This window comes from Ptychodera flava, chromosome 9 (assembly GCF_041260155.1).
Source record: "Ptychodera flava strain L36383 chromosome 9, AS_Pfla_20210202, whole genome shotgun sequence".
Classification (NCBI taxonomy): Eukaryota; Metazoa; Hemichordata; class Enteropneusta; family Ptychoderidae; genus Ptychodera; species Ptychodera flava.
In genome coordinates this window covers 32,366,340-32,383,074 of record NC_091936.1, presented here as the reverse complement: position 1 = coordinate 32,383,074, position 16,735 = coordinate 32,366,340, and the positions used below count along the sequence as shown (strand labels likewise).

General features: G+C 39.4%; 1 protein-coding gene across 2 annotated transcripts in view; it reads left to right on the top strand.

Annotated features, from left to right (window-relative positions):
* The window catches only part of LOC139140711 (2-Hydroxyacid oxidase 1-like), a 47,469-nt gene extending 32,190 nt beyond the window's left edge, over positions 1–15,279 (top strand). The window contains exons 2-6 of one of the 2 annotated variants that reach the window (XM_070710099.1): positions 5,965–6,116; positions 6,374–6,666; positions 10,406–10,564; positions 14,307–14,376; positions 14,717–15,279. In XM_070710099.1, coding sequence (XP_070566200.1) covers positions 5,965–6,116; positions 6,374–6,666; positions 10,406–10,564; positions 14,307–14,376; positions 14,717–14,784 — 742 coding nt within the window. In that variant the 3' untranslated portion in view covers positions 14,785–15,279. Of the gene's footprint in view, positions 1–5,964; positions 6,117–6,373; positions 6,667–8,515; positions 8,735–10,405; positions 11,046–14,306; positions 14,377–14,716 lie in introns of those variants that run through there. The other variant, XR_011554051.1, reaches the window with a different exon arrangement.
* Positions 15,280–16,735: the final 1,456 nt, after the last annotated feature.

Here is a 16,735-nt window from a genome sequence, read left to right as displayed (position 1 = left end):
GAGTGCTGCATTTTACCAATTTTTTATGAATTTGTCTGTAATATTTTGGTAATTTTGGACCAAATGGACGTAAAATTTCATTGGCTACTGTTTCTTATCACAATTTTAGCAAAACTCTGAAAATGTTTACTGCGGTACATTTTGTAAAGGCGACAAAAATTGACTTTGGCGCTCAAATGGTTAAAACCAAGACATAGTCTAAAGTGTTTGGAACTAACAAGGAGACCCCGGGAAGGAGACACTGTTATCATCATCCCTACAGGCTAAGGGAGAGTATCATTTCCATCTCTTGACACCGATGATGAAGCTAAAAAAATGACTCCATTAAAGAGGCGACACTGTAGTCTTATGTTCGTTTAATATAATTCAAAGTGATCAACTAAGCATTTTAAAATCATGTGGTATATCAACATGTAAACGTGACATCAGAGGATGTGGAACACTGTAGCAACTTTGAAATGGCAAGGAAATATTTATACTGATCGCATACCTCGAGCCACGTTCTGTGTAACGCTATGGGAAAAGAAGCTCTCACATTTGTTTAATAAGTTGCCGTATTACGCCAAGGCACACTATGCGCGTTGCTTGAGCAAACATTCCATTTTTAAACAAAGCCAGTGCAAGATTCGAACGTCTCCCATTCGGCGACAGTTAAGTTAGCGAAATCGGATGATATTCTCAGAGTTTCACATTAAATTCCAGTGTTGACTACGTTAAACACAATTGGGACTATTTTGTGATTATAAGATGAACAGTAAAAGTCACAGAATATGCTCTCTAAGAGAGGGTTTACTAAAAGCATTTAGTTATTATCAATTTTTCTAGTGAAATTATCAAAACTGTAATTATCGAATTAAATATTAAAGTAGTATCAAAAAAAATTGTAGTATTTAAAGCCATCTGCTTTTCAAAAATTGTAAATTTATCCTTTTTGACAATTTTTAAGGATATTCATCTCATTGATACACATTCTTGAAAATGTCAAGATTAAAGGTCAAAACTTGATGATTGCTGTATTGTTTAGAGGACCTGGATGCATTTGAAGGTTTCGGGATCATATCTGATTGGTTCTTTACTATTTCAAAGTGCCTCTCTAGGCCAGTCCTTAAAACAATGTTTAGGGGTCATATCTAAGTGGTCCCTTAAAAAGATTAAGGGACACATCAGGGTGGCCCAGAAAGTTTCAAGGACTAATGTGGGTGGTCCCTGAAAGTTTCAAGGTAACATTAGGATAGTCCTTGAAAGATTCAGGGACATCTCAGGTTGGTCCCTGAAAGTTTCAAGGACTCATCCGGGTGGTCCCTGAAAGTTTCAAGGTCACGTCAGAGTGGTCTCTAAAAGATCCAGGGACATATCAGGGTGGTCCCTGAATGTTTCAAGGACTCGTCTTGACGGTCTTTGAAACTTCACGGTCACATTAGGATAGTCCTCGAAAGATTCAGGGACACCTCAATTGGTCCCTGAAAGATTCAAGGACTCATAGCCTTAGTCATGTTCACGCTACGATCACAGTAGCTGACATCATTGTCGAGATCGGGAACAGCACTGTCACTCCACAAAGGACCTTGGTAACAGACATCAAATTCATCGGCGATATCCAGTATTCCGTTGCTTTCCATGTAGTCCTGTCATTAAATAATTGGGGTAATGGACGTCCTACATTCAGAATCGGTAACCTTTCCCGACGAAGGAATTAATGCAGTGGACAATGTTCATTCGAATGTCGCATCGTTTACACATTCGACTTGAAACAATGCAGAGTCTCACAACAAAGTGAAGATGTTTCACCAGTTGTTGACGCTCCGGATCTTTGAAATTACCAAGCTCTTTTCAGATTTCGACCTCGAACATTTCAGCATCTGCAATGAACGCTAATGATTAATGTTTCTTAAAATTGTTGATATACTACTAAGCCAAACCACATGGCAAGACAGAAAATCTTATTCTAGGCTTCTATGGACCATCATTTCTCATACTTGGTCACTAGAGCCTACCACTATAGGGTATAATTCAAGCGTCTAGATATGTACGCTGTGCAGAAGTCCCCATTGGACCTACGAGGTGGAATACTAAAGTCTATCCATAATGCCAAGACTCCAACATTTAGTGGTCTGCCACCAAAAACTGAATTTCTGCCCTTACCCGGCAAGAAAAGCAGCGCATCCTCGTTAGGCAAATCTAACCAATCATGTATAAATGTTGCTTGGTGAACCTCATCTGGAGAAATCAAGGGCCAGAAATAGGCAAATCTCCACAAAGGAAGTACCAGTGCTCCTTTGGCTGCACAGAATTGCATGTGTCTAATGGTTCTCCCTATCAGATACGTAGGTGGTAACAACCAGTTAACCACTGAACCCCAATCGTGGGTAAAAGCATCCGTAGCTGTTGAATTCAGGCACCAAAAACGTGAATTAAATGTCATGCACTTGGCATTATAAGACGATGCAAATCTATCCACGCTGAATGGACCCCATTGCTTACTCAATTGTTTAAAGTAATGCACATTTATGGACCAATCATCAGTGTCCACAAGCTTACTTATATGATCTGCTCGCTCATTGACCGATCGAGGAATCCACTCTGGTTTTATTGATATTGCAAATTGAATGCAAATTGTAAATGTTGCTAGTGGTATCGTCTGTAACTCAGGTTTCATGCTTCCTTTAGTCGCAATGCTGACGACATTCTGGTTGTCTGTGAATCACTTGACAGATTTACCATGTACAAATTTGGCTGTAGATAGTAACACTTTATACATTGCTTCTAACTCTCTCCAAGTCGAACTCTGTTCTGATTCCTGTTTATCCCAAGGAATTGCCATGTGGTATGATGTCATTTTCAACAATATAACCCCCATATGCAATTCTGGGAGGCATCAGAGTATATTGTAACACACCTCATCCGCAGTCTGTGTTCTAATTCGCCAATTGACCAGTCACGTGGGATGCGTTCTTTTTGTGCTGATCCACGTAAACGACGTCATCAGGCATCATTTGTCGGAACTGTTGCCTGCCAGGCATCAGTTCCGAAAAATGATGCCCGCTGACGTCAAAAAAACATTGGCGCATGCGCGAACTGGAATGTAAACAAAGATGCCGTCTGCGGACAAGCGAAACGATAGTCGAGAAATTTCTCTGTTTATCCTACTTTCTGAAGAAGAACTGAATGCTCTGGTTTCAAACAAGGACTCGAAACGAACGAAGACGATAATCAAAGGTGCATTGAACGTTTTGCAGAAGTATTGCGACCCTGTCGGCAAAACTTTTTCTTGCTGAACCACTCCAACATGTTACATCATGCGACAACTTTTGTGTATGGTACGTGCTTATTTATGACTACGGATGAGGTGTGTTACAAAACACATATTGACCGGCCATTAGGGCAACAGCATACGTCTTTAACCCTCGGGCCTGTGAGTCACCCCCAAAAACAGACTGTTTCCCTCGGCCTACGGCCTCGGGAAACAGTCTGTTTTTGGGGTGACTCACAGTCCCTCGAGGTACAGACGTATGCTGTTGCCCTCATGGCCAGTCAATATGTGTATATCACAGATTCTGCTTTGGAACAGTTCCACAGTGGCATGCCGTTTAACTTACCTATGTTAGACTGCCAAAATATTAACTCGTCCCTGGCAGCCTGTGTTAGTGTGACCACAGAGTACCATAGACTGTCTATGATGTTACTCTGTGGTGTGACCTAACTGTCCCATGACTCCTTGCGACAGATCACAAAGTACAGATGCCTAGTCATAAGCATTGTAATATTGCCTATTCCCGACCTCATTGAAATAATTTGCCCCAGGCCTTGTCGGACTTGCCCCGGATACTGCGGCACGTTTCGTACTGGATGTGTCCATCTGCTGGCTGGAATTGTCTGCTTTCTGAGCGAAGCGGGCTTTCTTGTTTTTCTTATCTTTCAGTTTTCGGCTTGCTCTAATTTCTGCCTTCCAGATTCTTTTCTCGTCTTCACTGTCTTCGGCTAACTCATGTGACTGGTATTTGATTGCAGTTCCCCCAACCAACTGAACTGTCAGCTAACAGAATCAGTTTTTGTCTCTGGTTGATGATGTCTATACCTTTAGCAAGTTTCACTTTGGCGTCCTCAAATTTCTTTAGCTCGATACTTGTCTTAAAGTCGCCTAAGGTGTCCAATACCTTGCAGTTGTGCTTATACTGGTCTTCATTAGCTCTTCTCTTGAAGTGTGGGACCTCTACGAACTTGATTTTCTTTATCTCTGCCATTTGCTCCCGGCTCGCCACATCTTGTGAAGACTGGAGGTCTTGTTTCATCGCGGACATTTTGTCAGTCACGAGCTGATTTATGGACACTAAAAGCTGGTTGTTATTTGCTTGGATAATTCTCTGAATATCCAACGCTGCATCGTTACCTCGTGATGAATGGTCGGCTGTGTCCATTTTCTGCCGCGAACAAATCAAAATATGAAGCGAAGCGAACAAATCCAAAAGTGGACTTTTGAGGAAAGTGAAATGTGTCCTGCGTGTCTGGTGGAAGCGCGTAAACTGAGCCTATCACTTCCTGTACATCACTTTAATACACGTCTATATATATAAACAGCGCCCTCCCGAAACAACAAAACATTTATTTCTCCCTATACGTTGTAACTTGAGAAATATTATTTTCTATAATACAGGATGATGTCAGATATATATTTATATCCAGTTCATTTGCTAAATTAATAAATGAATCATAGTTTAAATCGTAATTTACATATGTACATTGCAATGCAATTAGAAATTTTGTATATTGGAGCCCAATTCTGTTAAGCCGCTATTGTATTTATGTGGTTTCTGGCTAATTCATCAATTTTAGAATAAATTTTTGAAACGGCAAAAAACCCCCAATAATTTTCATTTGAACGTCGTGACCAGTATTTCCCGGTACTTATAAAAATAAAAGATAGCAAAAAGAAACCTGCACTGAGATCAAGGCACACCTACCCAACCCTTGCAACGGACATGACAACTGTTCCCTATGCAATGACCGTGAGTGCATGCCACTCGTTATCTTGAATAATGTGTCATGATAACAGTGGTATGATGTTTATTACATACTTAATGTGTAAACAGCCGGCCTATTCTGTCTTTTTCAAGCACAACCTACGCCCAGACATAGTCCTTGACTCGACCACATCCAGTGACGCTGTGGTGACGAAACTGGCGCAAACGACTGTCGTCAGTCTATCTCAGCCCTCTCAGCATACCATTTCCGTAATTATAAATTGGAGTCCACAACTTGCACGTCCCTGTGGTTGTACACAGCAGATTAAACAGCCAGAACAAACCAATTTGACTATACGATATTTAGGGGCTGAAGGGTCGTACTCTAGAGTGAAACACTGATCTGTAATTCGGTCAGTTGATTTTTTTTTTTTTTGAGTTTGGAGTAACTGAATGGTATTTCCATCCTTTAACGGACAAGCTTTTGAAAAAATTTCCCCGTTTCTCGTTTCCACGGACAACAATGTGAACATAATCCCCCTGTCCTTGATTTTGGGAAAAAGCATGGGTATTCAACGCCGGAATGACAGATCTAATGTTGTATCTTCATCTGGATCCTAATCTAACCAAATTCCCTGTCATTTCTGCACGAAATGGGCTACATACTTTGCCACGCTATCACATCCACTTTATTACCAACGGTAGACCATGAAATATAAGGTACCTGTAGATTATCACTTTAGAGCTTTATGGCCATTGAATATTAAATGCACATATTTTTCTATCTATGGTGATGCATTTGATCGAGATCATTTATGTACCCACTCCTTGCAACACATATGTGGTTGCGTTAGTTTGTGACTGCACATTGAAAATTAAGACGCGAGAAAATGCGTGAATTAAACCACGATATTCCCATACACATCATTAACCTGATACAGGCATACATATCACTTCAACTTGTGTAACACTTAGCACGTCGTCGTCGCTTCTTCATATATTACAGATATTGGTTGAAACCACGGGTATTGAGAGATGTTTCAGTCATCGATATGGCGACTAATGTCCTCGGTGAGAAGATAGCTATGCCGATTTGCATCTCGCCGACGGCCCTTCATGGCTTGGCGCATCCCGAGGCCGAAATTGCAACCTGTAAAGGTAAATAACATCAATATATGGACGGACTTTTAAGGTAAACTCTTTCTTGCCTAACGAGCTTTAGAATGAATCAAATTTCAAAGGCCCTAGCTGTATTTAAGTACAGCTGGGGCGACTTGACTTTTCACTTACCTTCGGAATCCTTCGGATACAATGGTAGTTGCTGGTTAGGAGCGGAGAACATAAACACAAAATATTCAAGGCTATAAGATCGCAATCCATTTTAGAGTTTTCTTTTGGTGTTGTGTTTTTTACAGCTGCAGCAGAAATGGGCACTGCCATGATAATGAGTGCTTTCTCCAGTAAATCTTTAGAGGAAATCGCTGCACTTCGACCAAAGTCAATCAAATGGCAGAACGTTTACACCTGGAGTGATCGTGAGGTCACAAAGGATATGATAGCACGAGCTGAGAGGGCAGGCTTCAAAGCAATTGTTATCAGTGTTGACGTTCCCGTCTTTGGTATTAAGAGACGGATTACAAAACTTGGTGGACTGGCCATGATCATTACTCTACAGAGCTTTGGAAATCTTGATAAGTATATCGGAAAGGTATCGACACTGCTGAGATCAGTTGTGTAAATGACGTAGTTATCAGTAGCAATTTAGAACTTTAAAAAAAATGCAAAAGTGCTTCAATCTTAGAAACGTACTTAGTGCTTTCGTCGATCGATCAACGTCAAAGAAATTTATTGCACTTGCCTGTATGCCAGGTATATCGTATATAAAACACCATTGGAACTAATTTGGGATAATTGGATTTTCATATTTTGCAAATTTCTCAAAAGTGTTAGGTACCATGTAGCTGAATGTTTCAATATTGCAAATTACTCAGAAAACAAGTGTGTAATATGACAAGAAAAGCAAATGAGATAACATTTGTAGGTTAAATAGACATTACTTCACCATCCAATTATCCCAAATTAGTTCCAATCGTTTTATAAGTATATCGGAAAAGTATCGACAATGCTCGGATCAGTTGTGTCAATGACGTATTCATTAGCAGCAATTCAGAACTTTGGAAACAAAATGCAAAAGTGCTTCAATTATAAAAATGCACTGAGTGCTTTCGTCGAAGAAATCTATTGCAAGGTCTATAAACACGTGCCTGTATGCAAGAATATGTGAGTCATGCTGCCTCATGAGCTCCATAAATTTTGGTATGGCCATCTTTCGCCTTAACAAATTCTCCAGTGCTAATTGTCTATCATAATCTGATAAACAGTAGCAAAACATTTATCTGACAAAGCACAGATCATCAGTGAGCTGACCCGAAGTTGTTGTTGTGAAGGTTTATAACACAGAAATACACACAGACTACCAACTTTTCACTGGGACTACCAAAGTCTATGAAATGGTAGCCCACACGGACTACCATAGTACCAAAGCCTGGGACATAAAATTCAGTCAGTACTAGGCATGCCATGTCTGGACCAACTCTTTGGGATGAGCTAAATGCGGTCACACGGAAACTATGCCTCCTCCCAACTACAGAAAGCCCATGGTCGGTTTTTAGCCCAGCTACAGTCGTGCTGAGAGGATCGTGGTCGTTGCAATGACGGCTATCAAAATTTGCGTACAACTCATTGTATTGACGGGTTGTCAATACAATGATAGGTCACCAAACTTTTGAGTGTCACTGTTGTCAATTATACCAGTTTCCTTTGGGTATTGAGGGTGTGCAGGTATTTACATCAAAATCTTGAAAAATAACATTTTCTTGTCTGGTTAATGAAAAAAATCCCTCAACTAAAATATGCATGGGCTACCAGCCATTGTCACTGGGCTACGGTAGCCCAATGGGCCGGGACTACATGGAAAAAAGTTAATTTCTAGCCCCGTATATATATATATATATATATATATATATATATATATATATATATATATATATATATATATATATATATATATACTCTATCTGAGGATTGCAGGATGCATGAAACTGAAGTAATATATTACATTACTTTGTACTTGAAGTAATCTGTTTATATATATATATATATATATATATATATATATATATATATATATATATATATTTATTATTATTACCTTTTTTGCCTAAGCATTACCATAGAAAACTTCAAGAACAAATAGATAGGCGGGAATATACCTACAATCCTTAAACTTAAATATGCTGGCCTGTGTTCTCCATGGAACAAGATTGCATAACTACAAGACTATGTTCATCAATTACATGTAACAATAATGTAGGAATGTCACTTTTAATATATTACATATTTTTCTTTACTGTGTACATTTATTGAATGATAGTTCAGTGTTAAATATAGACATTACGAAACGTACCAAAGCACATATTGCCAAGCTAGAAATATATTGAAACTCTCGACAGTCACGACCAGACACACATAATCAGTTTTGTTTCCTCTACCAAAAGGACCTGAGGATCGGAGAACACTTTCCGCCTGAACTTGAAACCTCTTGCCTTGCTTCGACCTGGAAATACATAGCATGGGTCAAAACAATGACAAGATTGCCGGTCATCCTAAAGGTATCATGACTGTAGAGGACGCACTACTTGCCGCAGAACACAAGGTTCAAGGAATAGTCGTATCCGAACCACGGTGGCAGACAATTAGATGGTGTACCAGCGTCGGTAAAATCAACATTGCTCGAATTTCACTAAGAAAAAGCAAAATTACCTCTCTCTCTCTCTCTCTCTCTCTCTCTCTCTCTCTCTCTCTCTCTCTCTCTCTCTCTCTCTCTCTCTCTCTCTCTCTCTCTCTCTGTATGTATGTATAAACTGAAACATTATTCTTTTAGTTTTGAGACTAAAAACACAGTTTTATAGTCTCTGCGATTTGCAAGTGTTTTATTTCCCGCTGGTCGATCAGTATTTTACTGTGTTTGTTTTAACTTGTTGCAGTTTTTATCCTCTGCCTTTTAACAAGTTTTGTATCTCCCGCTCGTCGGCCAATATTTTACTGTATTGTTTACTTTGAATGGGTAATAAGGCAGGGTTTTCACTAAGATATCTGACAGGGCAGTACAGCCTGAGCAAAGAGAACACGCGGAAGACAAGTTGTACCCTCTCTTGCATGGAAAAAATTGAGAAATTGATGAGTACAATGGTGCACTTGGTGCAATATGCATGTGAGGTGTTTTTCAATTTGTCTCTTTAAAAGTAAAACTGTCAGAACACCCCAAGGGGGGATATAGTGCGAGAGGGGGATGTCCCCCCTCTCGCATCGAAAATTTTGAGAAATTGACGTGTGAAATGGTGCAATCTGAGAGGTGTTTCAATTCATTTTGCACCAAAAATTGAGTAACCCCCCTTCTTTCTCTCCATATTTTGAGCAACCCCTTGTAGCTTTCAATTTTTTGAGTGACCCCCAAGGCCATCAATAATGACGGCTCCCAAACATAAGTAAACAGGAGGCACTCTGTTGAACCGGTCCGTTAATGGTTGCTGTAAGTAGTTAAATCTCAGGTCTTCAATCGTCTTTGTAGTTCTTTTGAACTATGTCATACTATACCCATTTACATGCACAATTATATCGAGCACCTTTATTTCTTGTCTAGACATGGAACATGGAAGTCGTTTTCCGGCTCTGGAGAAATCTAAAAATACGGTTGAACCTCAGGGTATCTCCATCAATATTCGTCTAGAAGTTATGAATATGATCAATAAATGTCATGTATGCCCTTACCTGTGTCTAGTGTGTGCCAATCACTTTACCCTAGCTATCTCCGTATAGTATTTCAAAGAAAACAGTCCATATCTGTTAATTGCCAACGTGGGGGCTTATCGTTCTCACCAAATAACTGGTTAGCTGCTCATAAGGTAGTCCGTCTACTACATTATGAGCTGCTAACGAGTTATTTTGTCAGGGCGATAAGCCCCTACGTTGTTGATCAGCAGAACAAGTTAATGAAGGGGATAAGGGAGGGCAATTAACAAATATGGGCTGTTTCCTTTGAAATACTACACAGAGATAGCTAGGGTAAAGTACTAGGCACACACTAGACACTGGTAAGGCTTGTATAATGAAAAAAGTTTACTTGAATTCATGAAATTTATTGATCGTATTCATAAGTTCTAGACGAATATTGCTCGCGATACCCTGTGGTTGAACTCCCCTTCCCCTTTCCACCGTCCGGGCCGCACGGCTTTGTTTAAAATGTCGACAATTCGAGGGAGGGTCTTTGCCCAAAGAAACGCCTTTTGCTAGCGAAGTTACCCCTTTGCATGGGCTTTAGAGTCAAGAGAGCCGGAACGCGACGAGATCCTATACTACTTGCCTCCCTAGAGTGATACATTTTGCAGATTGATGTGTTATCGGACATCGTTGATGCAGTCGGGGACAAACTGGAAGTATACGTAGACGGTGGTATACGAACTGGTACTGACGTTTTGAAAGCATTGGCACTTGGTGCAAGGGCTGTATTCATCGGTAGGCCTGTAGTCTATGGACTGACATGCAATGTAAGTCTTCCTGTTCTACATTAATTCACATCGGGGTTTAAGTTCTTAGAACATGAGTTTCAAAATAACGTCTAAATATATTCAACGGGATGACGGTACCATAATATTTGAAGCCTTCTGCTCGCTATATCACCTGCATGGTTGAATGACAATTTCATTATGGAGGTTATTTAATCAACGCTGTATTTACTTGCTTGTTATCGTAGATATCATCAAAATGCAAGCACATCATGGTTGAAGTCAGCTTATTCAATCAAATTCGCGGATCTCTCCTAAATCATTAATTTCGGTCGAAGTCACAGTCTCAAGAAAAACAAAGGCCTGAATTCCCTTTAGAAAACCAGATAAAAAGTGAAAATGCTCACGTGTTTCATGATATGTTGCAGTTGTGTGTAAATTAAAACTTTGGCCAAATGTTTGCAACTTCATTGAAAGTGTTATGATCAACATCATGAATAATAGTCACCACACATTAATTCTAAAGGTCATTAAGTAAACAAATATGTAATTAGCTGAAATGACTTCTGTCATTGTATCTTCACTATGTATAGCAAGTGTCATTGCCTTTCGTCGAGTCCTTCAAGCTATATATTCCAAACTGTGAAAGCTCATTAGATATGCAAATTATAAATTAGCGGAAATTAAAATGCGAAATGACGTTCAATATTGTTTTAACTTGATGTCATCAATGTATATAGCATGTTTTGTCAGCTTTGATCGCGTAAATCCAGGTAGATATCCCTATTAAGAAAGTTCACTAAACATGCAAATTAGGGACTTACTGAAGTAAAAATGCTCAATGACATTCACAGCATGATGTATCATAGCATCTTCAATCTTCAATATATTGTAACGAAACTCTGAATTACCAGAAATACCATGAAAGTCAAAACCTGCTAAAACACGTGAGGACAATTCTCTCAGAAATATGTAGTGTGGTAAAGTGAACGGGCCTCTGAATGACGTCTGTCACCGAGGTGTTCGACTTGTGCATGAACAGAACACGCACGTAGGAAACCGGGGCTACAGAGGCTACTGAACACACGCCTCGACTCAGGCGAAACCAACCACAAAGATAACCAGGAAAACTAACTTAGTGTACCAGTACCTGTAAATCTGGCACCTCAGCCTCACGGAGGCCTACTAAGAGTAGCAAGAAGTATGATTTAACGCAAAATAGGAGGAAATAGCGGTAGCCATGAGGTTAGATCGGGAGAGTACAGAGATGCACTGCTCACTGCAGGACGGCTACCTGAAGAGTGTGGCCCAGCCGGGGGATTGGTTGCCTATAGTTACCATGGACATGTGACTAAAACCCTTCCCCTAATTTGGTGACTGACATACGCGGGAACGCTTTATCTGAAAATCACGGATATTGCCTATTTTCTCGACCACCTGCAAATCCAAAGTAGGGACCCATCCGCACCAACGGGCTCCGAGGGCGATTTTGTGTGCTGTATTTTATGACAATATGTAGCAAGTTTTGTCATCTTTGGTCGAGTTAATCCAGATATATCTCCCTAATTAGGAAAGTTCATTAAATATGCAAATCTAAACATGCTGGTGGTGGTGGTGGTGTAGTGATGGCGGCGGGGATGAAAGTCTGTCAAGAGACACCAAAACTCCCTTATTTAATCATTGGGCTTACCTAAGATCTTGTCTCTTTAGGGTATTTTCATTATTTTATATCAGAGTCTCGTGACACAGAAGTTTGTCAAGTGACCTTGATTGGTGTCGGATGGATCAACGATCATTTCCATTTATAAATTTACTGCGCAGAAATTCAAACTAAGGGAGCCGTCATCATTTACGGTCTGGGGGGGGGGTCGGAGGAATTGCTTTCGAAACTCCAAAATTTCCAGTAACCCCCCCCCTGCCAACCATGACGTATTTGAGTAACCCCCCTCTCTGCTACAGAAAATTTGAGTGACCCCCCTCTCCCCCCAAAAAAAAATTGGGAAAGTTAAATATCTATACAATAAAATGGATTGCTGCTGCGACAGACCCTGTACAGACCCTGATTAAACCCTGTGGTATAGGTCTTTGTCGGAAGGAGGTTCCAATTACTGTGGCAGGGGCTGATGTACAGGTCTGTATCCATCGCTCTGGTGACATGCAGTTATTCTGTAGGATTTTTTTTTCAAGAGGGGGAAGATGTGGTGCGAAAGCACCACAAGAGACCGCATAAGCGGTCGCGGGGGAGGTCAGGAGGGGGGTGTCCCCCCTCCTGCCATTGGAGCTTTTGAAAAATAGAGATTAAAATGGTGTTATTTGGTGGCACTTGGGGAGTATTTTTTTCGTATAAAAAAAACTCAAAGGAAATAAATCTTAGACAGTATTCCAAAACTTATATTTCAGTTCACTGATTTCAACTATAATTTTTGAAACCGAAAAAATAGCGACAGACATACATTATTCACATTTATTATTTATTATTATTTTCCTGCAATAAAAGATGGGTTTGTTGTCAAGGCATTCAAATGGTTTTAAACTTTATAGCATCAGAATAAGCTTGCTTTACACATTTTCCCCTATCGGTAACCTATACAATGTAGAATATAGAAAGCAGACGTTTCTCATTAATGATCAGGCAAGTATATCAATCTTTAATCAGGAAATACTGAAAAATGTACTCAGTACTAGCCTCTAACATAAGGCTTGCCACGTCGAATAGCTGATCATTCTCGTCTGAAGATCACAATAACGTGAAACACATAGTGTAATGAGATTTTAGTTTCTACTTGAAACCACCTGTATTATGATATATATATATATATATATATATATATATATATATATATATATATATATATATATATATATATATTTTGTGTGTGTGTGTGTGTGTGTGTGTGTGTGTGTGTACACACAAATACCGGGTATGAATATACATATCTTTACTATTATTGTTGTATTAATTCGTAACTCCACTAAATGTTTCAATACATGTCAACAAAATTGAGTAGCCCCCCTTTCTTGTTCTCCACTTTTGAGCAACCCCCCCCCCTTGTAGCTTTCGATTTTTTGAGTGAACCCCCCTCGATTCCTCCGACCCCCCCAGGCCATAAATAATGACGGCTCCCTAAGAAGATGTTGAGAGGTTTCACCATTCTTTGAAATACTTTTCCCCGAGAGGGTAACTCAGATTACATTAACATTACATAGTAGCCTCCCAAGACTAGTGTAATGTCGTTCAGAGTTGTGGGATGATACGATTTCCTTTGATACATTTGGTCATTTCAACTCTCGTTTCCTTAGTAACTGCATCCACAACTTGATTCTCTGATGTTTAATATTTAGAGGGAACAGGTTTAACCGTTTCAAATCCCACATTATTCTTTTGAACCTTTGTAGACTTCTGATAAATATCTCTAAATATTGTCAGAAACAATCGTCTTGATGTTAAAAATAACATCTTTTGCAGTGTTCGTAAATGTTCTGTCGTGTTTCCCACCTGCCGATTTCTACATACTATTTATTCAACGTTTTTTACATTTCACTCTTAAAATGAATAACATTCTACTGCATTATATCAAATGATACGTATTTCCTTTTTGGATAGACTGTGAAAAAGGAGCTAAGATAATCGCCATATTTTTGTCAAAGATTTGCCGTGATCAAATGACGGTTAGTCTTCGTACCTTTAATGTGTTACATAATTATCATACTCTACATGCAGTGATCTTCAAACGTCGAGCGAAATAAATGAGTAATTGCAGATTCGTTTTTATAATGTTATTAGGGAGAAGGAGGTGTGAAAGCTGTTCTTCAAATCCTACGAGATGAGTTGAGCAGAGCCATGGCTTTGACAGGTTCGTGTTTGTCAGCAAAATAGACAGGGACGGTCTCCGAGAGAGCCTCCAGGGGCCTCGGGGAGGGGAGGGGAGGGGAGGTGAGGGGAGAGAGAGTGTAGTAGTAGTAGTAGTAGTAGTAGTAGTAGTAGTAGTAGTAGTAGTAGTAGTAGTAGTAGTAGTAGTAGTAGTAGTAGTAGTAGTAGTAGTAGTAGTTTTAGTAGTAGTAATAGTTGTATCGTTCGGTATTGTGACACATACAAACTCAATTCAATTGCAAAGAATCGATAAACACAGGGCATTCCCCATTATAAAATGAATTTCACGAAGCTGCAAGTTTCCTCAATATTCCCTATTTCAGGATGTAGCCGAATAAGTGATATATCCAGGGATCTACTTAGTAAGGCGGACCAATGGTCGAAGCTATGATCGTGATTTCACTATTGTTGTTTGGAGACTTGCATTCATGTCAGACGAAAACCGGTTTGTGTACATGACGTATACTTTATGTCACACTCTGAATTATCGATGTATCAACCACGCCAAAGGATTGACTGTGCCACCAACTCCAACAAATTTTCTTTTATTGCCAATGATTGTCCAATTTTAATCTGTTCATAATATACTTGTAATGCAAAACTCGAAAGTACTTTTCTGTGTCAGCACAATCGGTTCATGACTTGCCGTTTATGTTTAAACTTCACACAATACGTTTCAAGTCGGTTCTCAGTCAGCCAGTCTGAACATTGTCATTTTACGTACTGTGCATTGTGTAATCTATTTACTTTAATGAGAGCAAAACAGCTGCTGAACAGAAGTGAAAATGCTCACGTGTTTCATTATATTATATTACAATTATGTGTAAATTTGAACCTTTGCCACATGTTTGCAACTTCATTGAAAGTGCTATGATCAACAGCATGAACAATATCCACCACAGATTAATTCCAGAGGTCGTTAAGTATACAAAAATGTAATTAGCTGAATAAAAATACTGAATTTCTTGAAATAAAAATACAACATTTTTTGACTGCTGTCACTGTATCACCACTTTATATAGCAAGTGTAATTGCCTTTTTGTCAAGTGTTATTATCAACATCACGAACAATATGAACCAGATTAATTCTAAAGGACAATGCAGCTAGAGGAATTGTATGAGCCCCTCACAAAGATATCTACGTATAGTACATGTCGCACACTATGTAAGTGTGTAGGTAGCCCCTCATCACGATGATATCGTAAACGTTTTGAGTTAAGGTTATATAATGTATATGATTACCAACAAATAATGACCACACAATCATTTTAAGTTCATTAGTCTCCATTCACGAACACATTTGGAAGGGAGGGAGCATTGAGGTTTTGAAAATATCAAGGAAATGTTGGGGAGCATTTGAAGGGATAGGGGGACTTAAAGAGGACTCGAAACGAAACTGTCTCTGTTTGATATGAAATATTTGTTGGTTTGCCTCTTTAAAAAGTCACAAAACGAGTACTTTTCACAGTCAAATAGATATATCGATCCAGATCACGTGGAACTCCTCCAGCCTTTTTTGTCAACAGAAACATGAATTTTGACTTCATAGAGCAGTACGCAGATTAGAGCTAACCGCTTGTTCCAATGCACAATACTGGGGATTTATGAAAAAGCCAATTTGCAACGTTTGCAGCATTCAGGAATCCAAACGCTTGAGCTTAAAGTTGTGAGGCTAAATAACAGCTGTTGATAAGAGTACTGAAAACAGCTTGTAAGACCCTCTCTTTATACATCTTTATTCCCCACCTGTATTCCCCCAGATGCTTGTGAATGTCGCCTAGCAAGTTATTTAATTTTAGAAAAATCAATATTACTTCTTAGACACACGAACCAACACCTTCATCTCAGCCTTTAAGCCATACGGTAAAATCTGATGCAAAGGAAGTGATATTTATTGCACGCAATGCTATCAAGCGGATTTGGCATTCCACATATTAAAGTAGGCCATTATAAATGCCATTGTTGAGCCGTACTATATTTTACAAACGTCCTTAACCAGTCTCATGGTGACCCAGTATCATGTTTGATCCAGTAAGGCTGCATTCACAAACATCTCTGGAGGGGAAGATTCGGAAAGTACAAGTTCTCGGATTTTTCAAATACCCCCTAACAAACTCGCAATGTGTCCAAGTCCCCTCTTCTGACTTGATATATTTTTGAAGTCCCCCTCCCCCTCAAAGTAAGGCAAAATGTGGCCAATATTGTGCTTCGTCCAAAAATATCAAATCATAATACATGGGATTCTATCGGGCAAACCAATTACATTTTCCCCATAAAAGCAAGCTGTATCTCTACATTTATATGTGTGTGATAATTCATGTAAATGTACTCGTGTAAATGTG